The sequence below is a fragment of the Zootoca vivipara genome, chromosome 9, assembly GCF_963506605.1.
Source record: "Zootoca vivipara chromosome 9, rZooViv1.1, whole genome shotgun sequence".
Lineage (NCBI taxonomy): Eukaryota > Metazoa > Chordata > Lepidosauria > Squamata > Lacertidae > Zootoca > Zootoca vivipara.
Genome location: NC_083284.1, coordinates 26,641,213 through 26,667,705, shown reverse-complemented (window position 1 = coordinate 26,667,705; position 26,493 = coordinate 26,641,213). Strand labels below are relative to the sequence as shown.

The window sequence follows — 26,493 nt, the reverse complement described above, 5'->3', positions numbered from 1 at the left end:
AATGTATAGTTTAAAAAAATTAAATGTAATGTGCTTTTAATTTATCAGAATCAAGGAAATTGGGGTTTCTCAAATCAAAACTTGACACCCCCCCCCCCCCAAGTACAGAAAATACATGGAAAAGGAGCTGCATGGCCACCCCTTGTTTTTTAAACCTACAACCATTGTGACATTTCTGGGTTAAAATGGTCCTAATACCTTTATGAATTCTGTGCTGGAAGGGTGAGACCTTTGTCTGTCTTATGATTCCCCCCCCCCCAATCCTTCATGTCTGTCTTTTTGATGGCTGGGAAATCACTCTTCGAACTTTTTTCTTTCTTTTTTTCATATCTCTGTGATTTTATTTTCACAGCTTGGGCTGCAGATGTCAAAAAGCAGCCAGTGGCATTTCCACTCCTGGATTTAATTTGGCCAGGTTTATAAAGGAGGTGGCCCAACTGTACAATGACAGATTATGCAAATCCTCCAGGAGCAGCTAATCAATCACTAGGGTGTGAGCGGAATGCAGCTGATCTCTGAATTCGCTTCTGCTGGAATGTGTTTGTGTGTAACCCCACACTGTCTGAATGACATCACAACAGCTTCTAGTCCTTGAAAACCTTGAGGATGATTAGCTGAAGGAATTGGCTGCTTCTGCCAATCATAATCCTCCAAAGCCGCCTTTATAGTTCTGTAGACATGAGCGGAGAGGGAGGGAGAAAGAAAGAAAGAAAGGAAAGAGCACAGCTAGGAAAGAGGCAGAGCAGCAGCAGCTGGTATTCGGGTGATTAAGTAGTTCTCATTGCCTCTTTGCTGTTCGGTGACTGCTCCCTGGTGTAATTCCTATGTCCGAAAAGGAAGCTGCATTTTAACGGTGTGCTGAACAGAGGTTTGAATCGTTCCAGCTGGCTGCTTATTCCGAAAAGGACTGTGTGTGTATAAATAAAATGTGACTGTTCCAAAGGAATCCAGCGGACAGGGAGCAGAGCAGAAGGAGTGCTCCCGGGATACTATTCAAGCAGTGGGTATGATATTTGCAACAAAAAAGGGACAACTCCTGCCTTGCCGGGAACTGGATGAAGACATCTCAACACCAGACTCTCCTTTCCCCTCATGGACCGTTACTTGAAAATAAATTCTCTTTGGGTAAGTTACTCCGTACTTTGCTTCAGATGAGTTTTGTGTGTATTTACTTGTAAACATATGGTGTGCTTGTGTTACATGTGGAATAACTGTATGTATATCCATAATTCTGTAGTATATATGAAGCCTGGTGGAATGGAGGAAATCGCCAAATAACACCCACTATTCACAAAGTCTATCGTGGGGAAACTGGGGAGCATAAGCAAACAAACCCAATTGCTTTTCAGTCAGGTTTCAAAGCTGAAGTATTCCGATCCACTAGGCACAACTGTGTGTTGATTGTTGATTGATGTCTGTCTCGAGGTTCGAAGGGTAGAATAAGTTAGCTGCAAATTAGAAAACGGTGGGAAATGGGATTGGAGGAACGAAGTTGAGCATCTTAGTCTGGACTTGCACTTCATGCTCTTTGCCCCACACTTTTTGACAGAAGAGACTATTAAAAGCCTGGCAAGAAAGGCAGATCAAAAGGTTATGATTATCTGGGATGATCCTTAAACTGAACCATTTAAAGCTCTTCCCTTGATAACTAATCTGTGAGGAAGGCAGCCCAGGCAAATTTGTTCTGTTCCACTGATTTTGTAGTTGAACAACATCTGTCCGGGACATTTAAGAGAGACTGATTGTTCTGTGTTTGCTTAAGTATGGGAGAAAACAGGGGCCGGGGGCGGGAGTGCCATGAGATTGGAAGAGAAAGTGCCTTCTGCTCTAGAGTTACAGCAAGAAGAACAGGGCATCCTAGCTGCTTTATCTTCTGGCTCCCAGTCACACTGCTGCCAGGAAGAAGTACTCAAAACAGAGCCATTCCTAGAAGTGATTCATAATCTTCACATAAGCCAGAAGTGAAAGCAGCTACAGCCACTTTGTTATATGTTTCCCTTACAACCTGCTTCTGTGCCCCTTAATATACACTGCCTTAGACGTGTAGGGTCCAAGCTGCCTTAGAAGTGTACAGTCCAGGTAATATTTTATTCCTGGATCCTGTTACTCATGCAGTCTGTGCCTGTGCGTGTTTACTTAGAAGTAAATGTTGAAATGTTGAATGGTGCTTGTTCCCAGGTACGTGGACACAGGACTGCAGCCTTAGAACTGTCCTCTTTCAAAGACTACTTAGGAAGAAATTAATTCACAGCAGAAGTTCCTGGACTCTCCAAAAGCTATACACAGAGGAAACTTTTGAATTCGTAAGACTTGTATTCAGGTCATCTGTTCAGGGCAGTGTGTAAAACTGCCCAGGACCAATATGTTACTTGAAAGCAGTTTCACTGATGTTAATGAAGCTCTGGTAGAATAATGGGGCTGATATAAGCCAAAGTCTCGTGGAAGACAAGGGGAAAGTTTTGCTTGCATTTATTTCTAAATATTGTCAGAGAAACTGTCTATTTCACAAGCTGAGCTCTTACCCTTCACTCTTTAGGCTTAGGGCTTCTTTGAATATCAGCACATGTGTAATGTCTTATAGTCTCTAGAAAGGCAAGTGTTCACAATCAGTGACAACCTGGCACAGGGTGAGGGCTTTCTATAATGCTACTGAATAGCTCTCCTCTGTCCCATCAGTTTGACAGAATAAAACAAAGCCTGTGAATTAGTTTTAAATATAAATAGCAATGGCTGAGTCACAGACCACTTGCTTGTCATTAACTCTGATTTCTAAAAGCCCACAATTTCAACTCCAGCAACTTTGATCAGAACTTCATGGGTCTATAAACACTGTGATAACTGCTGGATGGTTTGACCATCGCAAGGCGTCATTGTCATAATTGTCTCAGCGATCAAACTTATCATCATTCTCAGTAGTCATGCCTCACTTCAGAAACGGGGTATTTCCTCCAGTTGCTAACCTTCAAATTTGACCATACTAGCATACAAGCAAGGTTGCTGTGAAACCTAGAAAGAAATGAAAAATAGCGTACTGTGCGGAACAAATTTATTTCATAGGTTTAACACACCTACAAACACAAATTGCATATAATGTACACACTTTAAAAAAAAAAGAAACTCCATGAAATAATCCTGTATTTTGAATATATATAGACAGGCTGAAAGTTTGGGCAACAGCACAAAGCACACTTATCTGAGAATATGTCTCCTTTAACTCAGTGGGATTTACTTCCAAGTAGGCATGCCTAGAATTGCTTTGTGCATGGAATGATTAGGAAAGTGTTCTTGGAAAGTATAGGCTTCCTTTGGCTCACATCCAATATTCCTAAAATAATTTTCCCTTCCAGGTCAATTATAACTTAACTTCTCAAAAGTTGTCTGACAGGATGAGAAACTCTAACTCAGCAAATGTTTCCAACATTACAGAGATGTCAAATCTAATGATAGGTTTCGGATTTTTCTTCTTCCTGGAATTATATTTTGAAATAGAGTTAAAACTTCAAGCAAAAATACTTAGAGGAACACATATAAAAATAAAATAAGGTCACTGAAGGAATAAATAAGTCCCCTAGTTGCAATCCTTAGCATATCATGCTCCTGGGATAGCTACAGGGCAAGAGCATACCCTACAGTGCCATCCTAACCCATTACTCAGAATTAAATTCTGCTAAATTCAGTGGGGCTTATTCCAATGTTAGTGGGGTTAGGATTGCAGCCTAAGAAACAGAGAATTGCAAAGGCTTAGTAAGCATGTTCTTTCTTACCCAATGTGAACATTACAGCAAGTATTTAGTATACCTGGTAGGTAAATTATTGACAGTTAGGTCAGAATCTCAGTTCCACCTGCGATTCATCAAGTGTCTCTCAGCAATTTGATGCTTCACTTCTCAATCCCACTTCCATAAACTGGGAGGAGAACTTTCATCCCTGGATTTGCATGAAAATCTAGTGATCTAGTGATCACTTAAATTAGTCTACAACAGTATGAATTGTCATTAAATAACCTTTTCTAAAGAAATAGATTCAAGGACTGGAATACAAACATATTTACTAGGGATATAGTATTTGAATACCTAACACTTGGGGGGGGGGCTGCTTCACGTATTATCATTTTCCTACATGGAAATAATCTCTTACGTAGGAAAATGCAAGCTGACTGCAATATAGGAAGTATGTCATGAATAATTTTTTGGGCTGCCAGTACAGGGATTAGGCAGCTAATGCTGCTAGACTTCACACACACACACACACACACACACACCTATATTTGTGTAGGTAGGTAAGTAGATAGATGGATGGATAGATAATAGAGCCCTGGGCTCCTGCTGGGTAACACAGCAGAGAGAGCTGAACTCCTGGGTAGCTCATTGATGCCTGGGCCATCATCTCTGATTTCCAAGTTCTGCAGAACCTCAGCTAAGAAAATGAGAATGTTAGTAGCTGGCTGTGAGCCAGACTAGGCAGGTACAGCTGTTGAGAAGAATGTTTTCTGGGTTGAATTTCATTAAAACATTATGTAAAAGCACACTATTGTACCTTAGCTTTGTCTCGGAAAAGTTTCCATTTCATATTGGCAAGCTTTCCTTTTCTCCTAATGAGAAGCTAGTGCTGCTGTACTTAATAATAATTTAAAATTCCTCCGCCTATACGGTACGTTGTGAAAGACATGCAGAAGAGTGTTGTATCCATTTTTAAAAAAGGAAGCGCAAATGTCCTTTAATATCATTTTATAAGTGAATGGAGTTTAACCTTTAAAAATGAGTGGTGTAAAAAAAGGAATATCATGCATATTAACCCAAAATCTGAGCAATTGTTAAAATACATGATTGCAGGTGATGTGTGTTAAATTTTGCCTTAATTTGGCAAAACGTTAATCTAGCACGTAAAGGGTGGTATTCAACTCAGTTTTACTCAGAGAAGACCTATTGAAATGAACGACCGTAACTCAGTGATATTCATTCATTTCAGTAAGTCTGCTCTGAGTAACACTGAGTTGAATGCCACCCAATGCGTAAAGTTAGTCTCCCTTGGTTGTTTGCTAAGAGAATAGATGTTTACATGTGGGCATATCCAGGCAGGATCATCCTGCTCCTTTGCTTGTTTGGTCTGGTCTGGTGATGATTGTGGGCAATGTGCTGGCAATTGTTCCCTCACATTTCAGTTCACTTGCTTGTCTTTGCCACACCTGACCCATCCTCTATCCATTATATACACGTTTATTATCTGTAACATGGACTTGATCATACTGAACTACCTTACAGAATGGCTCCAAATATTTCTGGAGCATATAAAGAAAGTCCTAGTGAAATGGCCATTGTTTACGCTGGGCACAGTGTGAATGAAGGGCCTGTATATTGCAAGACTCCACAGGATCCCCTGTTTGCAGAGATGCAGTACTTGTGCAGTGTGCACTGAAGTGTAGGTGGGTTGCCACGAAGCAAGATGCAGTGATAACAGCAAGAACCTTTACTGAACTAACAGAGCTGGGCAGCAGGGGCAAAGCAACTGTTTATATACATTTCTGAAGGCCTGGGCCACTCCCACTCTCAGTGGGATTGGCTGTCTAAATTCCCACGCTGTGAATCATAACTCAGAGTTTAAGGGCCAATGGCAATGGCCCAAATCCTGAAATGTTCTGTGATTGGATATCATGCCTCGAATGGGCTCAGAATCAAGACTCAAGCTCAGGCAAACACAGACCACTGAATACATAACATGCACAGACCCACACACACATCCCAAAGGATCCTAGTGAGTGAGTGCTGGACCATTCAATAACATGAGCAGAGCAAGTCCTCACCACAAAATTGCCTCCCCTTCCCCATTCCCAAGGAGTGTATGGCAACAATGCAGCTTTACAGGAGTCAGGAAAGGGACGTAGGGATGCCTGATTTCTTCCTCATTTGACATAAGATAATGAATCAGAGCTTTTCCTCTCTGCCTAACTAGTCTCATTCTGGGTTGTGTTTTGTGCTCACAATGGTGTGTGCTTGAATATTGGGTCATGCATAAAGCAGTATCTTCCAAAAGGAGGCACCATATTGCATTGGGCTTTGTGCAGATATCCCTCCTTGTGGAACATGCTCTCTGCACTGACCCTAGCGTTCCCTTAATGTTCTATCTGTATTATTGTGGATTTAATCCAGTTCCTACGAGGCTTTAGGGCCAATGACCAGAGCCCCATCTGACAGAATGAGCAGAAGGACCTTCACAAACTGCACGGATGGTGTACCACTTTTTGAAGTATTCAAATTTCAATTTAAATAGGTGGGGACCAAGCCATTCAGGGTAGATTCACACTATACATTTAAAGCATATTCAACATTTAAAGCCCATAACTTCCCCAAAGGATCTTGGGCATGGTCGTTTTCGCTTCACAAAACAGCCAATTCCAGCAACCTTGACAAACGACAGTTCCCAGCATTCTTTGGGGAAAGTCATGTGCTTTAAATGTGTGTTGAACATATGTACAGCATGGATCTGCCCTCAGCCCAGTGTCTAAAACTACCTACCTGCACCAGTGAACATTTTAGAAGGCTTGGCAAAGAATAACTTTTTCTTCTCCTGGTCATATTTTGCCGTCTCCTCGACCCCATCTCATTGTGACTAATGGTGAGTGGTGGTTACATCTACAGTTTTCTTGTCTTGTTAAAAATGGTCCCAAAGTGTTCCTGACTATTAATATTATATGATGCCAAATTCGTCTGAATAGCCTGAGGGCCATCCTCAGGGTGTTCCACCTGAGGCTGCTTCCCATTCTGCCTTTCTTGCAGCACTTTGCCATGACTGCCACATCATTAGAGATGGCTCAGATCCAGAGATTTTTGAGACCAACCCGTTTCTCCTCCACTTCCTGAGAAAAAAGCTGGACATAGAAAGCAGAACCTGAGTTGGGAAGTGAAAGGGTAAAGAAAGACACAATGGGAAAATAGGTCAACAAGCATTCCAAGTTCAGGAAATAGTAGATGGTCATGAAAGCACCCCCTTCTCTGAACTGTAAATTTGGAGAAGTGGGTTTTTCTACCCATCTTTTTCAGGGGAGCTGATGTACAGGTTGTTTTCAGAAGAGGTATTTCTTGTTCTGGGAGTCTCCTTTCTGTCAGCCTTCCTTATGAATGCACAAGTATACAATCAGTAACATAATATATGAATTAGGCATGTGTGGATTCTGACTGTAGCATATTTTTTTCAAGCTCCCATGATCAAAGAAATCTTTGTCAGTGGTACACCAGCTATATTCATGTGTATATTCCAGTTCACGTAGAATAAGGGTGGGGAACATTTTTGACTCAGGATTTCTGACAGGGCTCTCTCCTAGCCCTTCCTGGAGATGCTAAGGGTTGAACTTGGGATGTTCTGCATGCAAAGCAGATGCTTTACCCCTGAGCTACAACCCTTTCCATAGGAGGCCTCTCTCTGCTTCTTCACATTTTCAGTGGTGCCATCAGGGCTAAACTTTGGGACAGATGTCCAGGGCCCCACTTAGCAGAACGACCAGGAAAGTTCATAATGCAGAAGATTGTGCAGCAATAAAACTGCTAGTGTGTTTGCAAAGCTAAGCAGGGTCTAGTATGGTTGGGGGACTGTGGATGGGGGACTGTGTGTTGAGATTCCCGCATGGCAGGGGTTTGGATTAGATGACTTTCCAACTCTATGATTCTTTTATTCTAAGTTTTAATATAGGATCATCTGCACCATATTTGTGTTGCTAGTGATGTTTAGGAATGCAGTTTCAACCTGATGAACACTGACAGTTTGGCAGATGTTAGCTGCACTAAGATGATGATGCAACATGTAAGCCTTATTGGGCTCGGCTCTGCTCAAAAATTCTAGTCCCCATTGCTTGTGAGATAATAGCTGGAATAGTGGGAAGGCTACTCTGACAAGGTGGTGTACTTTTACCTTTGAATCTTGGGGCATTCAGGGCTGCTCAATAGGAACCAACTTCAGCAAGCGGCGGGAAGGAAGGATGTGGAATATACATAATTTGTTTGCATGCAGTTTAGTGTTCATAATGCAGATTGACCTGTGTGTTGCGGCTAGGGAAATCAGTCTAAAGTGCAAAGCGACAAGTGAAGTGTTGTTTTTGCAGTTTTCACAAATCCTGATAGACAAGGAGATGGAGAACAAAGCATCAGCTCTTGAATGCCCCTGAATGTGCGAAGGAGAACATTTGGCAACATTAATAACACCCAAGAGTGTGCTGGGAAATGCAGCAGCCCAACACAATGTTGATGCATTCAGAATGCCTCTATCATTCAAGGAGTTGGAAATGTAATAGGGTGTGGTGTGTGCACAAACATTGACAGCAGGGGTGTGCAGTAACCAGAAGCCTAATAGCCCATGGCCCAAAGCACAGGTTAGCAAGTGGGGATGAGGCATCCTGACTTGCACTGGCAAGATGTATCTTGTCCTGGAGGGGCAATTTAGCCATATGTCTGAGCCTCTTCTCAGCCAGTTCTCTGCAGCAAGCATTTCTTTTTAGCCCCTGGGTGACGAATACACATTCTGCTTAGTTAATTAAAAGACAGAATCCTGCATGCAAGAAACACATAGAACCCTAAAGTTGGATCGGGGCATGCAGGGCAGGACACCTCTTCCAACTCAGTGTAGGAAACTCATATGCCAAACATGTGGCTATCTTCACTCCACCCCTCTGCTTGATGCACCTGAAATTGACCTTCCTATAATGTGAGCCCTGTTGGTGTTTAGAGTTAACATGCAACTTGGAAGCTTAACTGAATCACAGTTGGAGGAGCACATTTTATCCGTGGATATAATCACAATGAGATTCTGGATTTGGAAAAGAAAAATGTATTCAGGAAAATACATAGTTGATAGGAAAGATATTAGTTCTGTCTAACTAGATACAAAGAGCTATGATTGCTTTGGTGTCTCTTCCAAGGTGAGGATGAAGAGGAAGCAGGAAATGAGGTCAGCAGCACTGATGGTGTCACTGAAGGAAGATCAATAGGTCTGCACAACTAGGACAGTCTAGGAAGGTTAGATGTTTCTCTCTGTAGTGTGTACCCTTCTCATAAAGGAATGTCAGCCTACAGCCTGAATTGCACCCCAACACTTCAATTGCACCCTTGGGGGGCAGTTGTTTTCCACATCTTCACTGCCCTCCAGTGAACCTGTTCCAACTGACTAATCCAGAAGTGAATCACCCAGTAGGGTGGAGCTGCAATTCTAGCTTCCCAGCAGCAGTGTTGCTGTTGTTTATGGGGAGAGAGGAAGGGAAGGGCCAGCCAGCAGCAAGGTCAGGGCTGTGCAGGTGCACCAGTGCGAATGCTGGATTGTCTCCACTGGTGCATCCCCACAATCTTGAACTTGCTTCTGGCTTGCCCCTCCTACTGCTGAGATGCCAGCATTGTGATGTCTGAAAATGTGATCCTTAAAATGTGATGTCTGAAACTGTACACAGTACTCTAGATGTGGAGTACTGTGAGGAACAGTGAGGAATAAAGCAGCATTATTACTTTGTGCAACTTGGAAACCAGGCTAGAGTTAAATGGATAAGTAAATAAACAGGCTAATGTGCCCTGCTTGATTTCTGATATAGATATTGTTGTTCTGTAGTTGTGAACAATTCCCCACCTCCCACATATTTTTGGATTGCCTGGTTTTAAAATTAGCAACCGGATGCACAACCCTCCCCCCATTCATTTTAGTGAAACAAATGCTTCTGCAAGCTAGCTGGAGAGGAATAAAACAAAGGCTGAATTGTGCATCCAGGTGCTGATCTCCACTAACATCACATTGCTCTCAATCCATTGATTGACATAACTGCTTTGTGGGGGAGACTAAGAGAGGGAGGAAAAGATGAAGAACTCCACATATGGAGAAGTTGTTTGGAAAAGCACAAATATCCAGAAAATGTCTCTTCGGATCCTGGCCCATGTATATTGAAGTAAAGTTGCCAAATTTCTGCAGATTCCCTCTTTCCTGCTACGTTTCCCCCCAAGTTACAGAGCAAGAACCGTAAGAGGTGGGAGTTTTAAGCTTTGCTGTCTGTTGAGCCTGGCAAATCTGTCAATGTTGTTTTCTCTCTGTTTCTCCTTTTCCCAATCTTAAGTTCAGTGCTCTTACATTTCCACATCAGTTTGCATTTAAAAAAAAGTATGAAAACTCATCAGCATTTTAGTGTGGATTTATCCCGATATGCATATTTTTGCAGACTAATTTCCTCTTTTATAATGCATTATTTTATGTTCTTTCCATCAGTATATGCATGTCGATGCACAATTCAACCTAGTACATTCATTTTTGTACACTTGGTTGCAGAACTGCATTGCAAAATTTGGAGAAGTGCAAATTTTGAAGAATGGCTGGGTTTGGGTTCCTGTTTTGTTTTAGAACATGCAAATTTGGTCAGTTTGTCTTTAAATGCAAACAGAATCAATTCCCCCCCCTCCATCCCTAGTGTAAATTCACATATAACATATCAATGGGAAACCTGTGACCCTCCAGATATGTTGGACTTCAATTCCCATAGTCCCAGCAGGTATAAAATCATCTACCCAAAACTCTTTTCCAGGACATAAAGTAGAGGTGTCTAACATGACGTGCAATGCAACTCCCATCATGCTAGGGATAAGGACTGATTGGAGTCTAACAACATCTGAAGGGCCATATTTAGCCACCCTGACTTAAAAAGTCTATGTCACCCCAAAGCATTTGCTGATGGGATGGTGGTGGCTGCAGATTTTTGGCAGTGTGGTGCCAGTGGGGTCTTCAGTGGAGTCACCCTCCCACCAATGGAGTAGGGTTGCCGCTTGCAGAATACCCTTGGATCCATCACTATCATTGGTGATCCAAGTGGTCCCTGTAGTGTAGAGTGCCTTTAATAAATGCCACAGTCAGCATGTGGTTAACCTAGTTTTAATTATCTATGTTCTGGTTAGAGTACTGCAATGTATTATATGTGGGCCTGTCCAGAAACATCTGCTAATACAGAATTCTGCAGGCAGATTGCTAATGAGGACCACCAGTTCAGACTTATAGCACCAGTTCTGGCATGACTGCACTGGCTTCTAATACATTTGGGGGCACAATTCAAAGTGCTGGATTTGACTAATGAAGCCTTCTGGAACATTTATCTCTGCATAAACCTGCCTGGACCCTTAGGAAATCATTGGAGGCCATCCTCCAGCAAAAGTACAGTGAGTGGCTATAGGACAGAGGATTCATTAATAGTGGGGCCCCAATTATGGAGTGTTCTCTTCAAGGATGCTGCCTTTCATAAACATCGCCCTCTTTTCAGCACTGGTCCTTGACCGCCAAGCATTTGGTTGGTGATGTTTTCTCATCTGCTTGGTTGCTTTCAATGGTGGGCCATACATCATGCATTTATGTGAGAAGCTGGGTGTTTTAACTTTTTGGATATTTATGTATCACTGCCTTTGAATTGTCACTTTGAATGTTACTGTAAGTTTACTTTGATGGTCATGTTGATGTAAACCTCCTTGGGTTTGAGGTGATAAATAAATAAATAAAGGAATATATTTTTTTTCCTTTTAAGGTGGGGAAAAGAACAGTGCATTTATTGTACCTGCCTCGTTTCCATCACGTAGAGCCGCGAAAGATTTATTCATATAACGAGTCATGGCCTAACCTAACCTATGTTGAAAGGATTGCATAGAAATGTAACTGCAAGAGCAATCATAGCTAGAAAAAGGCAACAGGTACTGGATGTGCGACTTCTACAGCACTCAGAAGTTGGTGGTGTATTCATATCCCTTCTTTAAAGATTCTAGCATTTTGTAACATTGCACCTTGCCCATGTTTTGAGCATGTATAAACCAACAAAGTGGTATAAAAATGCATATAATCTTAAAGTCTTTACAGATGTATACATTAGATAGATAGATAGATAGATAGATAGATAGTATAGGGGATTTTTCATACAGCTCTCTTTACAATTCATTGAAGTGGAAGTACATTAGTTTAACTGGTTTCAGACCTACTGAAATCAGTGGGGACTGATGACCCAGGTTTGTTTAGAAGTGCAAGAGCTCATTCAATCATTTAATAAGACTTTAGACCTCCTATTTTGTAACAATTTCTTGCACCACCATGCATATAAAGTGGTTCTCATAAAACCACTTTATACATGGAAAATAATATTGTGCTGGGGTTCAAAATGTTTTGTAAAATCCCACCCACAAAAAAAATTCTTGTGGAGGACTCTAGTATCCCACTCGGTTATTTTTTCTTGAGAAACCAACATGGATTTTCATGCATAATGTAATCTTTTTCCATAAGCTGACTTCCATGGGATTTACTCCAAAAAGGGCATATGTCAAAACCAAACTTTGCTTTTTTAAAAAATGGGGGGGGGGTTGTTGCTCCATGAACAAATTGGTCTGTTTGATAGACAAAGAAATAATAATCTCGGCTATCTGACACAACCGAGAGCAGAACCCAATCCAGGCCTACTGAATCTTTGTGCATTCACTATCAGTGTGTTGTTGTTGTTTTTAATTAAAAAGAAATCCTTTTAATTTACTGTGTGTTTGTATTCAACCAACCATTGCAAGATGCTTCAAATAGTGTCAGCATTCTGAGGGGCGGGGAAGGAATGCCACAGCAGCTTTAAGCCTGGAAACACGACACAGCTGAACTGTTTGTAGAAGTTTGGGAAACTTTATGCTGTAAAGGGAAATGCAATCTCTTTGCTACCATAAATGTTTAGTGGTTTGTGGAGTTTTGCATTCATGTTGCATTCGTGATATTTTTAGTGCATTATGGGCTTTTATATCCCTGCTGCCCCGACCATTTTACAGACCACTGTAGTCATATACATAGACAGTATGTAATGGAACACTGTAAGATTCTAGTGCACCACAAAAGTGCCAGGCAGTAGAATTCATGCGCTGATTCACACATGCGCTGAGAGCTGGAAAACCTTGGTAATCATTGGCAAATCTCTTCTAAAGGAATGGCAAATTTAACCTGAGCTAGTCTTTTGAGTGCCAAAGCACATCAATGTGCATCAGTAGCTTTTCCCAACATTGTCATGAGTTTTATCTACATTCAGAAAGGGAAACAAGTCTTGGATGTGCACACAGAAAATGATGCACATTCCAAATCCGTTACTTCAAAGGCACTAGGATTTTGTTACATTGCCAGTTCCCATTTTGTTTAGGCAAGTGAAATCAACTAAAGAAATGTAAAAATGCATGTAATCTAAAAGGGTGGTATTCAACTCAGTTTTGCTTAGAACAGACCCATTAAAATTTATGACCACGGTTTTGGCTTTGTTGAATATCACACAAATGCCTTTAGTATTACAACCCAGGATTTAGGGAAGTTTTCACTTATTCTTTCCACATCTATACAACTCTTGGCATTTATCTCTTGTCCTGGGTCTGCAGAACAGGAGGGAACCAGGCCAGGGGACCAAGAGTCGCTGGGAAGTTGCACCCGCTGCCTCCTAGAAAGAACTCCATGGCAAGGAGATCAGCATAGACTTCTCTATCGTCATGAACTCATTGACAGGCTCTCTTTTTAAGTGCAGTCCACACCAGGAAGCTTAAAAACACAAGGCAGTGCAATACAAAACCGTAAAGCAAAATAAGGCACATTACAAAGGTTATTTTTAAAAAATCTATCGACCAGAGAAGGAGCAGCTGAAGGAGCCTGCTTTCCCCCTCCCTGCCAGAAAGAACACCCTGTGTTAATGCTTGCTTTTCTCTCCTCTCATCATTCCCCCCCCCCTTTGTATCATGAGATCACACCCACCACATACATTTAAAAGACATTGAAAACACATAGCTTTTCCCCAAAGATTCTTGGAAACTGTTGTTTCCTATTACAGAACTACAGTTAGCAAGCTACAGTTCCCAAGATGCTTTCAATGTGTTTTTATTGTGCTTTAAATATATGGTGTGGGAAAGTTAGTCTGAGCTTGTAGTGAGTGACGTGGCCTAAGCTTTTATCTCTTTACAATGCTTAGATCATTTTAAGTGCAAGTGGTGATGGTGGTGGTTACCGTATTTATCCTGTGTATCACAGTGCTGGTTGTGACTTCAGGTCTACCACCTCTTCCCTATGATACAGGAGGATCAGCTGTGGAGTGCATGGTATTAAGCAATGCACACAGCAAAAGTTAATTTATACCTCATTAATGAGGTATGATTTCTGAGAGTTTAAGTAGAAGTATTCCTGCAAACCTGCACTTTGAGAGTAACCCACAATAGTGAAACAAAACATGTGTCTCTTGAATCTGATTTTTCTTTTTCTAAGGCAACTATAAATCAAAACACTGGAGTGTTGTAGAGCGGAGAAAAAAACGTATGGAAAAAATATTTCTCTTCCTATCTCACATCCTGATTTTCTAATCAGGCTGAGATAGCCAAACTGGATACAAAGGACTAGACAACAGTGGTCTGGTAATACCATTAATTGTTCCATGTGCAGCTTAACTTTAAGTGCATATCTTCCCTATCACAAATATTCTACATTCCTTGGTGAAACGTTCTATTAGCATATATTGCTGCTGGCTGTTGTGTGTGTGGTCCAAAACTTTGTGGGGTTCCTGTGTCACAGCGGAACTTCTTGCAATCTGAGATGGCTCTCTTTCTTTTCCATGATGTGGGGATTCCTGTCACATACCCCAAATAGTCCACAACTCTTAGGAGATAAAAGGACAGCTTCTGGTAATATAGAGCTCTGTTTGCACATTCCAAATACCTATGCAAACCAAAATACAATGGTCTTTGAAACTAATTATGCAATGTAGCTCTCCAGCCAAGTAATGTGTTCAGAAAGTGTGCATATAAATATACTAAAGCCTTTTCGGCTTTGGCCCCAGCCTGGTGGAACGCTCTATCGCAGGAGACCAAGGCCCTGCTGGACTTGACATCCTTCCGCAGGGCCTGCAAGACAGAGCTGTTCCTCCTGGCCTTCAGTCTGGGCCCAGTTTGACCCCCCCCCTCTATGGGACCCTGCAATTTACCTCTTTGGCCATTTTATTGGCTCATGTGGGACCAACATGGATAGTTGATGAATACTTGAGGTTCCCGACCCTTATGGTTGTAATACGTGGGCAGTCATTTAATTTTATCCTGATTCTAATTTTTAAGCTGTGTTTTAATCAATTGTTTGATTGTGTTTTAATGTATTCGATATTTTATGTTAACCACCCTGAGCCTTACTTACTTAATTACTTACTTACATACAAATATGTGCTAGAGAAAATAACATATAAATGCATTACAATAGGGAAAAATGCTTTGCAGAAATGTCTTTATACGCAAAATTGTAAGTAGTACGCAAAATGTAAGTAGTAAAAAACTGCATTAAAATGCAGAGGCAGTTTCATTAGGATTATTTTTTAAGTCACAAAAGTGATATGGAAATGTGGAATTGAAAAATGAGAAACTGAGAAACTGAGAGAAACAAAATGTATGAATTTCTTAATGTGTGTGTATGTGGGTATCTATTTCCCACTGCACTTATTGTTGGCTCTAATCCATGCTCTTTGTAAACCCTGGCATATGCAAAGAGCTTGCAGGGGAAAAGAGATTTATATCATATCCCAGCAGAGGTTATGTGGCATCATATGCTATCTAGTCCCAGGAGACCTGGCTACAGAGAGGTGGTTAACTGCGTTCTTGAGTACTGTATGATACAAAAGCAACGGATAAGGATAAGTAAAGAAATGAGGAGTGGGAGACAGATAAAATAAAAGAGTTATCTATCACATAGACAATATTTTTCCTGTTTTGCTTTTAGTTTACCATCGCTGTTCAGTCACCAGCTGTGCGCCATAAAACCCACTGAGTATGTGTGCATATTAATGCTGCTGTTTGAGCCTCTGCATTTGCATTGCCTGGCTCTTTTTTATTTTTAACAGAGCTACCTTAATGTTGCGTTAATGCAGGTCTCTTGGCTGGAAGAGGAAAGCAAATCATACCTCAGAAACTTGATTGTGTTGCTGGCAGCAGTACAAAAACAAGCTGTAAATGTAATATATATGGACTTCACCAAAAAGCATTTGATAGTGTCTCACAAAAGTTACTTGCCAGATTCAATTAAATCAAATTGGCTCAGAGCAATGACTTGACACATGGTCCAAAATGTAGCCAAAACCCATTTTCAAATCCCAGCAATGCTCTTTAATGTATTGAGTTGTAGTATCTTGGAAATTGTCTAGGCTCTGGCCACAGTTTTGTTTCAATATTCAGTCTGTATAGTTATTACTTAGGAGAAGAGAAGTGGTTCAGAACAGAATCATTAGATTTGCAAATTCTGGAAACATGAGCATGGGCATAAAAGGGAATCATGGGACTGGGTCCTTTTCCTAATGAAAGACCCAGAGATGAAAGAATTGTTCTCTGTGCCAGATGCTGCTCATCAGCCATCGATCTCTGGCACCAAACCTTCTACTGTCACAAACTACAAAGCACACCCAAATACGCACTTCAAATACAGTTTAGTCAATGTGAGAGCCACATGGACCCATAGCCAACCCTCTGGGAACAGCTGCTATGCATGGTGGCATTCAACTAACTTTATGTTAGAGTAGACCCATTAGGCTGGAATAATAATAATAATAATAATAATAATAATAATAATAATGATAATAATAATAAAATTTATTATTTATAGCCCGCCCATCTGGCCGGGTTCCCCCAGCCACTCTGGGCGGCTTCCAACAAAACAGAAATTCTAAAATACGGAAATCCATCAAACATTAAAATACAGAAATCCATCAAACATTAAAAGCTTCCCTAAACAGGGCTGCCTTGAGATGCCTTCTAAAGGTCTGGTAATTGTTGTTCTAGGGTGGGTGCCACTACTGAGAAGGCCCTCTGCCTGGTTCCCTGTAACTTGGCTTCTCGTAGTGAGGGAATCATCAGAAGGCCCTCGGAGCTGGACCTCAGTGTCCGGGCAGAACGATGGGGGTGGAGACGCTCCTTCTAACTCAACTAACTTGTTGCATGCATGGAAACAAGCTACTCTCGTGCAACAAGATTGTCCTGCCTCTCCTCCACCTGCACCCTGTGCTCCCTAAATTAGCTCTGGAGAGTTGGGGGAACCTGCAGAAGAAATGTAGGGGGGGTGAGGGAGCAATCCTGGTGTGCAAGCAGACCTCATTCTGCACATGCATATCCCAGTTAATGCTACATTGAATTCCCCCTACTGAAATGAATTGACATGGCTAAGTTAGGTCTATTAATTTAATGTTTCTACTCTGAGTGAAACTTTGTTGAAGACCAGCTATTACCTCTGACAAAGAGATGTAGTCTGCAGCCTTGCACTTTGCTGCCTCTCAAGAATAATTGCTACAAGTGCTCATAATCGGTACAGCGGTCCTTATACAATGAAACATTGACAATGGTAAAAAAATAATAACAGGAAACGGAATCTATCTCCCCAACGGTCCTCATTTGTCCATCCTTCTGTCTTTGACGGCTCAACTGCATCCTCAGCCCAGGCTTGAGAAGATAGGCATTGAGAATCTGAGACAGAGGAAGGCAATGTGTGGCACAGGCATGCATGGAGGAATCCATAACTGCTCATTAACAACAGAGAAAAATTTCAGCCCCAAAGGCTGAGTCCATAAGCTCTCTCTGGGGATGTGCATCCCATGCAGTGGCCTCTAACAAGCATCATCCCTATATAAAGAGAAAGTATATGCAGTGTTGATATTCGGTCCTGAACAAAAGTCCATGGCATATAATGAATGCTTGAGAGTAGCTTCATGAAGGAAGTAGAGATTAGGGTCGATCTAAAGTTGCAGGGTCTTGGGTATCTCTAAGCAGACAACTGGCTCCAGCAAAGTCTGAGGTTAAACTGAAGCCTTTTATCTCTCCCAAGTTCTGTCCACTCACGTCTTTTGAAGCCTTAAAGGGGTAGTCCCCTGTCCTAGAGCCTAGAACTCCATCAGCAATGAATCAGCTCCTACTCTGCACACTCAACAGGCACTGAGGAGCATGAGACCTATGGTGTTAAGGGAGCCAGTTTCATCAAGGGATGTCATCTCTGGGGTTCAAAGTTCAATGAGGTCAAGGGACTTCATACAATATTAAGATGAGAACATAAGACTAACACTGATGGACCTTCTCATCCAGCATCCAGCTTTCAGAGTGACCTATGGGAAGCCCATGAGCGGAACCCAATTGCAATTGCATTCTCCCCACCTGCGATTCCCAAAAACAAATACTCGGAGGAAAACTGCCCAGTAGTTCTTTCAGAAACAGTTCTACTCTTTCACCCATTAAATCTGAGAAGTGAGCGAACAGTGGTTGCTTTGCATTTGGCTTTTGAGATATCATCAGAATTTTAAGGACAGGAAGTTTATAAATTGTTTCTAGATCACATTGCTTACTGAAAACTGCTGAAGTAAATTCCCATCTTGAAGGAATTGCTCCTTTCGTCGTAGAGTTGAAATTGACTAGGGGTTTTGATTTTTAAGCCCATTGTAAGTTTTGCTATTAAAGCGAAGGAGCTTCTTCCGATTTGTTATATAACTGGTGGGAGGAAGAGACTGTCTGTTTCACTGCTGTCCATCACAATCTTTCCCCCAAAATTATCCCATCTTAAACAATAATATTAGACATTATTTTCTTTCTACTACAGTGGCTTGAAAAAGCAGTGGTGAAACTGAAAGACAAGAATGTAAATATGAAAAATATGTAATTGTTATTTCCTTTAAAAATACACAAATATAAACACAGCTGGCCTTTGAAATTTGCATTTTTCTGAGTTTTGTTATAAAGTTCTGCAAACAAAAATGTGTATGTTGTGCAATCAAGAGAGAAGAAAAAGTAGGTGGGGGGGGAGGACCTTCTATCTTCAAAATTGTTCATAACTCCAATGAATATTATGTTTTCAGTCACAAGTTGCCATTGTTTTCAATATCACCCTGCTATAGCCATACTAATTTACAGATCATAGATACAATCCCACCAAAGTTAAGTGCTTTTAAATCCCATTGAATCGAATGAGAGATTTTAAGCATATCCTGGACACTTTCATTGATGTGAACAGGACTTAAATGTACTTAATTTTGACTAGTTTGTGCCATGAGCTGCTTTGAAACAGAGCAGAAACCTAGGAATAAGCCTGGCCTTCGTATTTCCAAAATTAGAAAACAGAAGGAGAGCATTTAAAAATAAACCTGCATCTGTCAATATGTTTCCTCATGATAGGGATTTTGTTAGCTATATTATCAATAATTTAATCCAAAACAGATTGTCTTTTTCACCAAATATTATTTTCATAGCTTAGAATTCTGGTGCCCAACTCACCTTAAGAGAAAGAAAGACAAAAAGGGAGAAAACATCAGCCTTCTCATTTCACCTGTTCTACTGGTCCAAAGTAAGAAATATTGTATTAATATGACAGCAATATATTATCTATGAGAATTTACATTATTGTTTTAGCAGTAAAATCTCCAATCCACTTTGAAACCTGTTCTTTAGATCGTTGCGACTCTGAGGTTGATTGCGCAGCCCTTTCTGTAAGCCAGTTTTGTAAGCTATCTTGGTAGTAAAAGAGGTGATAGCAATTCTTTTATGAGGAAAAATGGGAACATATTGCCCTCTAGTGTTGAAAAATATATAACTGGAATGAAAACAAATGAGATTTCATCTAAGAACGCTCTACTCCCCCCCCCCTTTTCTGGTGGCAAAAATTCAAAAGGTTTTTTTGTTCCTGCTTGCTGTAGGACCACTTATTGATTTGTTTAGGGACAATGAATATACCTAATGAGATTGTAAAGCCCAAGATGTGTGTGTGTGTGATTTGATGTACTCCAAAAGTGAAGTTGCAGTGATTTATCAGTGTCACCAGAGCTTCAAAACTGCAATGAACTCTTGTGGAGAATTTCACATGATCTTCTGTATGTGTCTACAGCAGGGGTTCCCAAACTAAGGCCTGGGGGCCGGATGCGGCCCGAAGACCTTCTAAATCCGGCCCGCGGACGGTCCGGGAATCAGCATGTTTTTACATGAGTAGAATGTGTTCTTTTATTTAAAATGCATCTCTGGATTATTCGTGGGGCATAGGAATTTTCAAAATATAGTCCGCCCCCCCCACAAGGTCTGAGGGACAGTGGACCGGCCCCCTGCTGAAAAAGTTTGCTGACCCCTGGTCTAGAGCCTTATCGCTTTGCAGGAAGCATCTGAAACATGAAGGTTAAGCTAGAAATCTATAAGCATTTGGGTTAATCATGATTATGATCTCAGTAATTAAGCAGCAGTTGAACTGTTACTAGCACTAGTAATACCAGTAGTAGAAATGGTAGGAGCAGTAAACTGGTTATATGTATTATTAAAACTTTAGTAGGCTTTTTTGGGGGGGGGGACTTTCCAGTTATACATTCTAATATTCCAGTTACACATTTTTATATATAGCCTCTGCTTCTGAAGCCTTATCTAGAAAACGTATTCATCCTTGATACTCCACCTGTAGTATGGGAGCAGTAATCAATAGCACCCTAATGCTGAGCAAGGTTAGGAGTGTAAAGCGTTTTGCAAACTATAAATATTATATAAATATCCACTTTAACATTGTTAATGTCTCTTTTCTATATTTACTCAATTGGTCATGTTTTGGGGGCCTGCCAAATCGATCATATACATGTATACTTAAAAGTAAGACCCACTGACTTCCATGAACTTACAATCCTATGCATGCCTACTCAGAAGTCCTATTAAATACAGCAAGCTTACTCCCAGGTAAGTACAGTTTGGTCTGCATGCAGCCTTGTTTCCAAGTACATGTGTATAAGATCGAAGCTTGACCTATAAAAACATTGCAGTTATAATTGCCACGAGTCAGACCTCTCCAAATGGAGGGTGGGGTATGTTGACTTTCCATGGAGAGGACTGAAAGTCATCATGAATGAATGAGAAGAAGAAGCAAGGTGGCCCAACTAATGTATCACAGCATCTAAGACCAAGCTTCTGACATTTGGTAACAATCTACAAAGCACTGGCTATGAATACACTTCATTGAAGTTAAACAGAAAACTACTATGGGTAGTCCGTCGGCAACGCATGAAACTCTTAATCTCTGGGTTGTGGGTTCAAGCCCCATGTTGGGCTTGCATTGCAGGGGTATGGACTAGATTACCCTGGTGGCCTATTCCAATTCTACATTTCTGTTATTTTATTTAGACAGGGGTAGCTCTACTACAGTACAGTGGTACCTTGGTTTAAGTACGCAATTCGTTCCGTGGAGCCGTTCCCTCCCCGAGCAGTACTTAAACAGAGCGCCTCTTCCGTGCATGCGCAAAGCACCAATAGAGCGCTTCTGTGCATGCGAGTGCTGCAGAACCCAGAAGCACCGCGGAACCCGGAAGTAAACCGAGGTATGACTCTATTAGGATGACATTTGCCACATGCTTCCTAAGCTAGCCTACTGTCCTCATGTGCAGTGGAAGAAGCTGCCCCATGGCCAGTCTTAAAATAAGGTTCAGCTACAAGGCCAGCTACATGGGAGGGTGGTGTCTTGTCATTTGCCTCAGGTAGCAATTTGTCTTGGGTCAGCCCTGCAAAGCACATGCTTGGCAGTTCAGAATATTGAAGAGAACAGGCCCTGCTGTATGTGCTGTTTAATTATCTGGCCCATAGATTGGAGCATGCCCTTAAAAGGGACTAGAGGCTTCTATGCAAGGAACAAGTATCTCTCCCCTCCCCCCAGCATTATATCAGGGCTGCTCCACCTACTGATCTTAGAGGTGAGGCATGAATTGTGAAGGCCAAGCGGTAAACCAGTCTCCATTCTCCCAGGCACCTGGACTCTTAAAAATTTGAGATGGGTGCCCATAAATATAAACATTCCACCCCACCACTCCAAAACAGATATAGGGTTGTTGTTGTCTAGAATCTTAAAATCTTATGCCAGCAGCCTTGCTATAATGTAAATTACCCTTCTGAGATCAAGAGCAGAAGTCCCAAATATTTAACTTTCTGAATGTTTGGTTAATATTTACCTTAACCTAAAATACCTCTTTGCCTTCATTCTGCTGTCCTTGTAACTTTTAAAGTCAAGTTATCGTATCTTAACTTTAATTCTGCTTTTATGTAACACAATTCATTCTGACTCTAATTACTATAGCATTTGTTTAATAATAATGATAAATTATAAATATTTTTCCACACCTAAATGACACCATGAAGGCATCCCACTGTTGTCATCTATGGTGGAATCAATAGAACTTTTTTTTTTTAAAGGTGACTAGCTTATTTAATTAACACATTTTAATTGCTGTATGGATTTTTCTTAACCTACTCTAATTTCTCACTTTGTTGCAGATAATGTTAATTGTCTCCTCCATTGATTATTGGCAACTGGCGCATTCAGAGAAGACGGCTTCCAATATAGATTTCCGACTCTTTGGACTTCCAGCTCTCAGAGTTTCATAGTTTTGAACACCCCCCTTATAAATGCATTGCAATGGTCACATGAACATTTGGAGAGTGGTTCTGACACCATCACTTGGTCTGTTTATAATGGCACTTTAGAAGGAAGAAGCCAATTGTTATTGTGTGTTTTTAGTAACTAAATGAACAAACATAAAGTGCTGCAAAAAACATGAATCTTATTGTGAAGCTTCGTAGAAGTTTTCGAACACTGGTCGTTCTCTTAGCCACCTTCTGCTTAGCGAGCATAGTCATTTCTGCTTATTACTTGTATACAGGTCACAAGCAGGAAATAGCCCTCATTGATACCACAGGAGGGGCAGAGTGTGAGGATCTTAAACTCTTGCCATACAGGTCAATGGAGCTTAAAACGGTGAAGCCCATCGATCCATCGAGGACTGACCCGACTGTGCTGCTCTTTGTGGAAAGCCAGTACTCTCAGCTCGGCCAAGACATCATAGCCATTCTGGAGTCAAGTCGGTTTCAGTTTCAGATGGTGATTGCATCAGGAAAAGGGGACCTTCCTCCACTGGCAGACAATGGCAAAGGGAAATACATCCTTGTAATCTATGAAAATATTTTGAAGTACACCACCATGGATTCATGGAATAGAGAACTCCTGGAAAAATACTGTGTGGAATACAGTGTTAGCATAATTGGTTTTCATAAAGCCAATGAGAACAGCTTGTCGAGCACTAAACTCAAAGGATTTCCATTACATCTCTACAATAATGCAGCTCTGCAAAACTGCTTAGTAAACCCCCAGTCTCCTCTGCTTCACATTACCAAAGCCCCAAGGGTTGAGAAAGGCCCATTACCTGGTGAGGACTGGACCATTTTCCAATATAATCACTCCACTTATCAACCAGTGCTTTTAACAGAATTCCAAGCTTCCAAACCATTCCCAGTAACGCTGCCTAAGGCTTCTCTCTATGCCACAGTGATTCAGGACCTGGGACTTCATGATGGGATTCAAAGAGTTCTTTTTGGAAACAATTTGAACTTTTGGCTGCACAAACTCATTTTTATAGATGCCATCTCCTTCCTGTCAGGGAAGAGGCTTACATTGTCCTTGGATAGATACATTCTTGTCGACATCGATGACATCTTTGTTGGGAAGGAAGGGACAAGGATGAATGTTAAAGATGTGAAGGTAAGGCAAGAGTGAATGGTGAAATCTCTTCTCAGCAATCCATTTCTGACACATAAAGCTTCAGAAGGCTAGTAATATCTCTCAACAGGGTTTCGTCCTGCGAACACCCACCAATCCTTTCACTCAGGGGTGGAGATCCTGGGACAATCATCCCTGACTTTGCTGGCTGAGGCTGATGGGAACTGGCATCCAACAACATTTGTAGGGCCACAGTTTTGCCATCCCTGCTATAGGTGTTTAAAAGATGGAGGCTAGGCGTTTTATTTATTGAATCATTGCCTGTTGTAAACCTATCCATTCTCCAAACTTCTCAAAATACCATATGAGTCCTGCCTCCAATCTGATCTTCACAACAGCCTTGCGAGGTGGGTGAGGAAGAAAGATCTGATTAGCCCAAGGCCAGCCAATGAGCTTCACAGATGAATGGGAAGCCAGGTCCCCTCAATCCCTGTCTGACACTCTCTATCCAATACACCACACTGATTTGTGTTTGTATTTAGGCTTAAAATGTCTGGATTTATTTGTTTCCAGTTAGAGGACTTGTCTCTAACATTTCTGCTAGGGTAAATTCTGAGGTGGGAAGCTGATGAATCATTCTATCAGAACTACTTGTCCTCCACACCTTAGCAATGATCATCAGGCTAGCGGACCAATGCTTTTGCTAGTAAGAAGAATAGCATCAGAAGGGTGGCAAACACAAAAATGGTGAATAAACAACTTGGTCATCCAAGGGAGCTCATTGAACTTTGAATTTAATGCACCCATGGGCCACTATGTGAAACAATTAAGTGTCTTTGTACTAATAAAGTTTGCATCCTGCTAAGACACTCTTGATGACTTGAAGGGAAATGTTATTGGAAGTTACGTCCAGAGGAATCCTCAGGGAAGAGACTGGGCAAGCCTTACATACAATTTTGAGATAAAATTAAAATAAATTAGTAGGACTAGCAATATACCTAATTAAATCCTCCCTGGGAATTATCTAAATATCAAATTAATCATCATTATGGGAGCAAATACCACAACCATTTCTCCATTTCAGTACAGAGAGATTTTCATTTATGGGTGATTGTTCACCTTGTAAATGCTGTTGTTGTTTTTCTGTCTCTCTCTCTCCCTCTCTCTCTCTCTCTCAGATATATACAAATATATATACACATATACAAGCACCCTCTTTGAGCTTCTTTTCCTCACCTGTTGTCCTGGCCACAATTCCAAGGAAATCAAATCATAAAGACAGGGCATGGCTCATCAAACGTTTACCATTTGATTTCTTTGTTATTCAGGCCAGGACAGCAAGTGGCAAAAAGAAACCTGAAACTCCAGCTGTTCCCTAATGAATCCAACAAAAGCCTGTATAAGGTTCCATAATGTGATACTTTGAACCACAACCTTAAAACGTTGCATCACTTAAATTGAATAATCTGCTTTCGGAATAAATTGACTTCTGTATATATGGATTTGCAAAGAGTTTTTTGCTTTTCCACCCCATGCATAGTGTCTCAAATAACCTTGATGTTAGAAACTGCAGAAATAAATAAGAGGCATACTCAGATGCCCAGCCAAGTCCAGAGGCTGTTCTTTGTTTTCATTGGGGCCTGCATTTAATGGTACATTCCTCATTCTCAACCCCAGCAGCAGGATCTTGTCCAAGATTTTTCACTTTGAGCTTCTGACAATACTTTTTCCTGATTGAAAAAAAAAATCAGACAGAATCATATAGAAGCTGGGCATCAAAATGACAGTTTTCTCCAGCATAAGCTATCCATTAATCAAGATATGCTGAGGCTCCTGTCTGGGCATATCTGCTTTCTGGGGTTTGGTGATTAGAGACTTAATAGGTAGAGACTTTTTGGTAGCAGCACTTTAATTACAAAACTCTGTCACTTAACATACTTGCCTGGCCCCATCTTTGCTATCTTTCATGCCCCAGGCAAAGTCCATCCAACTCTTTCAAATGGTATTAGAAGATCTCAAATGCTTTTTAGTAATAGGTTATTCATTCATTCATTCAGTTACTTGTTGCTGTTTCATGTGTGGGATTTTTCCCCTTGTTATTTTCAGAAGCTGACTTAATGCCACACCTAGTGAGCAATAGAATAAGCTTGCTTACATACATACATACATGTTTGTTTGGGATTGTTCTCTTTTTACAGAACTAGAATATTTGCAGTGGAAATCAAGTCCATCAGATTATGGTGGTTTTCCTAGTTATATGCAATATTGTATCACACTTCTCCCTTCTGTTACCATAACAGCAGACTTGCAGCCTCAGTGTAACTAAATTTACTTGGAAGAAAGTGTCATTTGTTGCAGTCAGATTTCTGTAATTAATTGCACTTAGGATCCAATCTTATAAACTATCACTCCACATTAGAGTTCCAAGAATTGGGGGCAAAGTAGATGTGATGAGGGCAGCCAACCACATGCCTGCCTCATTCACATATTATATTTATTCATTTGCATGCATTTATTATTTTTATAGCCACCTATCAATAGATATTCTTCATGTGACTTTAAACAAAACAACATAAAAATGCAAGGAAGAATAAGAGAAATCAAAAATAAATAATAAAAGACGACGACAACAACAACAACATAAAACAATTTATATCCAAAATTTAAAACAATTAAAACCCTGGATGAATTAAAAGGTGCTGAAATGATCAGAGAGGGAAAACCAGGCGCTGTCTCCTTGCAATCTCAAAAAGCTTGTGATGCATTCCTTCACCAAAGACTCCTGAGTAAGCTTAGCATTCATGGGGTAAATGGATGGATCATCTAATGGATCAGTAATGGCTGAAGGAAAGGAAGCAGAGAGAATGAGTGAAAAGACCGATCTCACAAAGTAGGGGTGTAAGAAGTGGGCTCTGCAAGTGATTTGTATTGGGATTGGTGCTTTTAAACTTGTTTCATAGAGGTGAGCAGGGTGGTGTCCCACTGACAACAACAAATTGT

General features: G+C 40.9%; 1 protein-coding gene across 1 annotated transcript in view; it reads left to right on the top strand.

Moving 5' to 3' along the window:
• The first annotated feature begins 719 nt into the window (after positions 1-719).
• Positions 720-26,493, top strand: part of NDST4 (N-deacetylase and N-sulfotransferase 4) — a 122,063-nt gene continuing 96,289 nt past the window's right edge. Inside the window, exons 1-2 of the mRNA XM_035113329.2 lie at positions 720-1,125; positions 22,275-23,535. Of these exons, the coding sequence (XP_034969220.2) occupies positions 22,555-23,535 (981 nt within the window). The 5' untranslated portion in view covers positions 720-1,125; positions 22,275-22,554. The remainder of the gene's footprint in view (positions 1,126-22,274; positions 23,536-26,493) is intronic.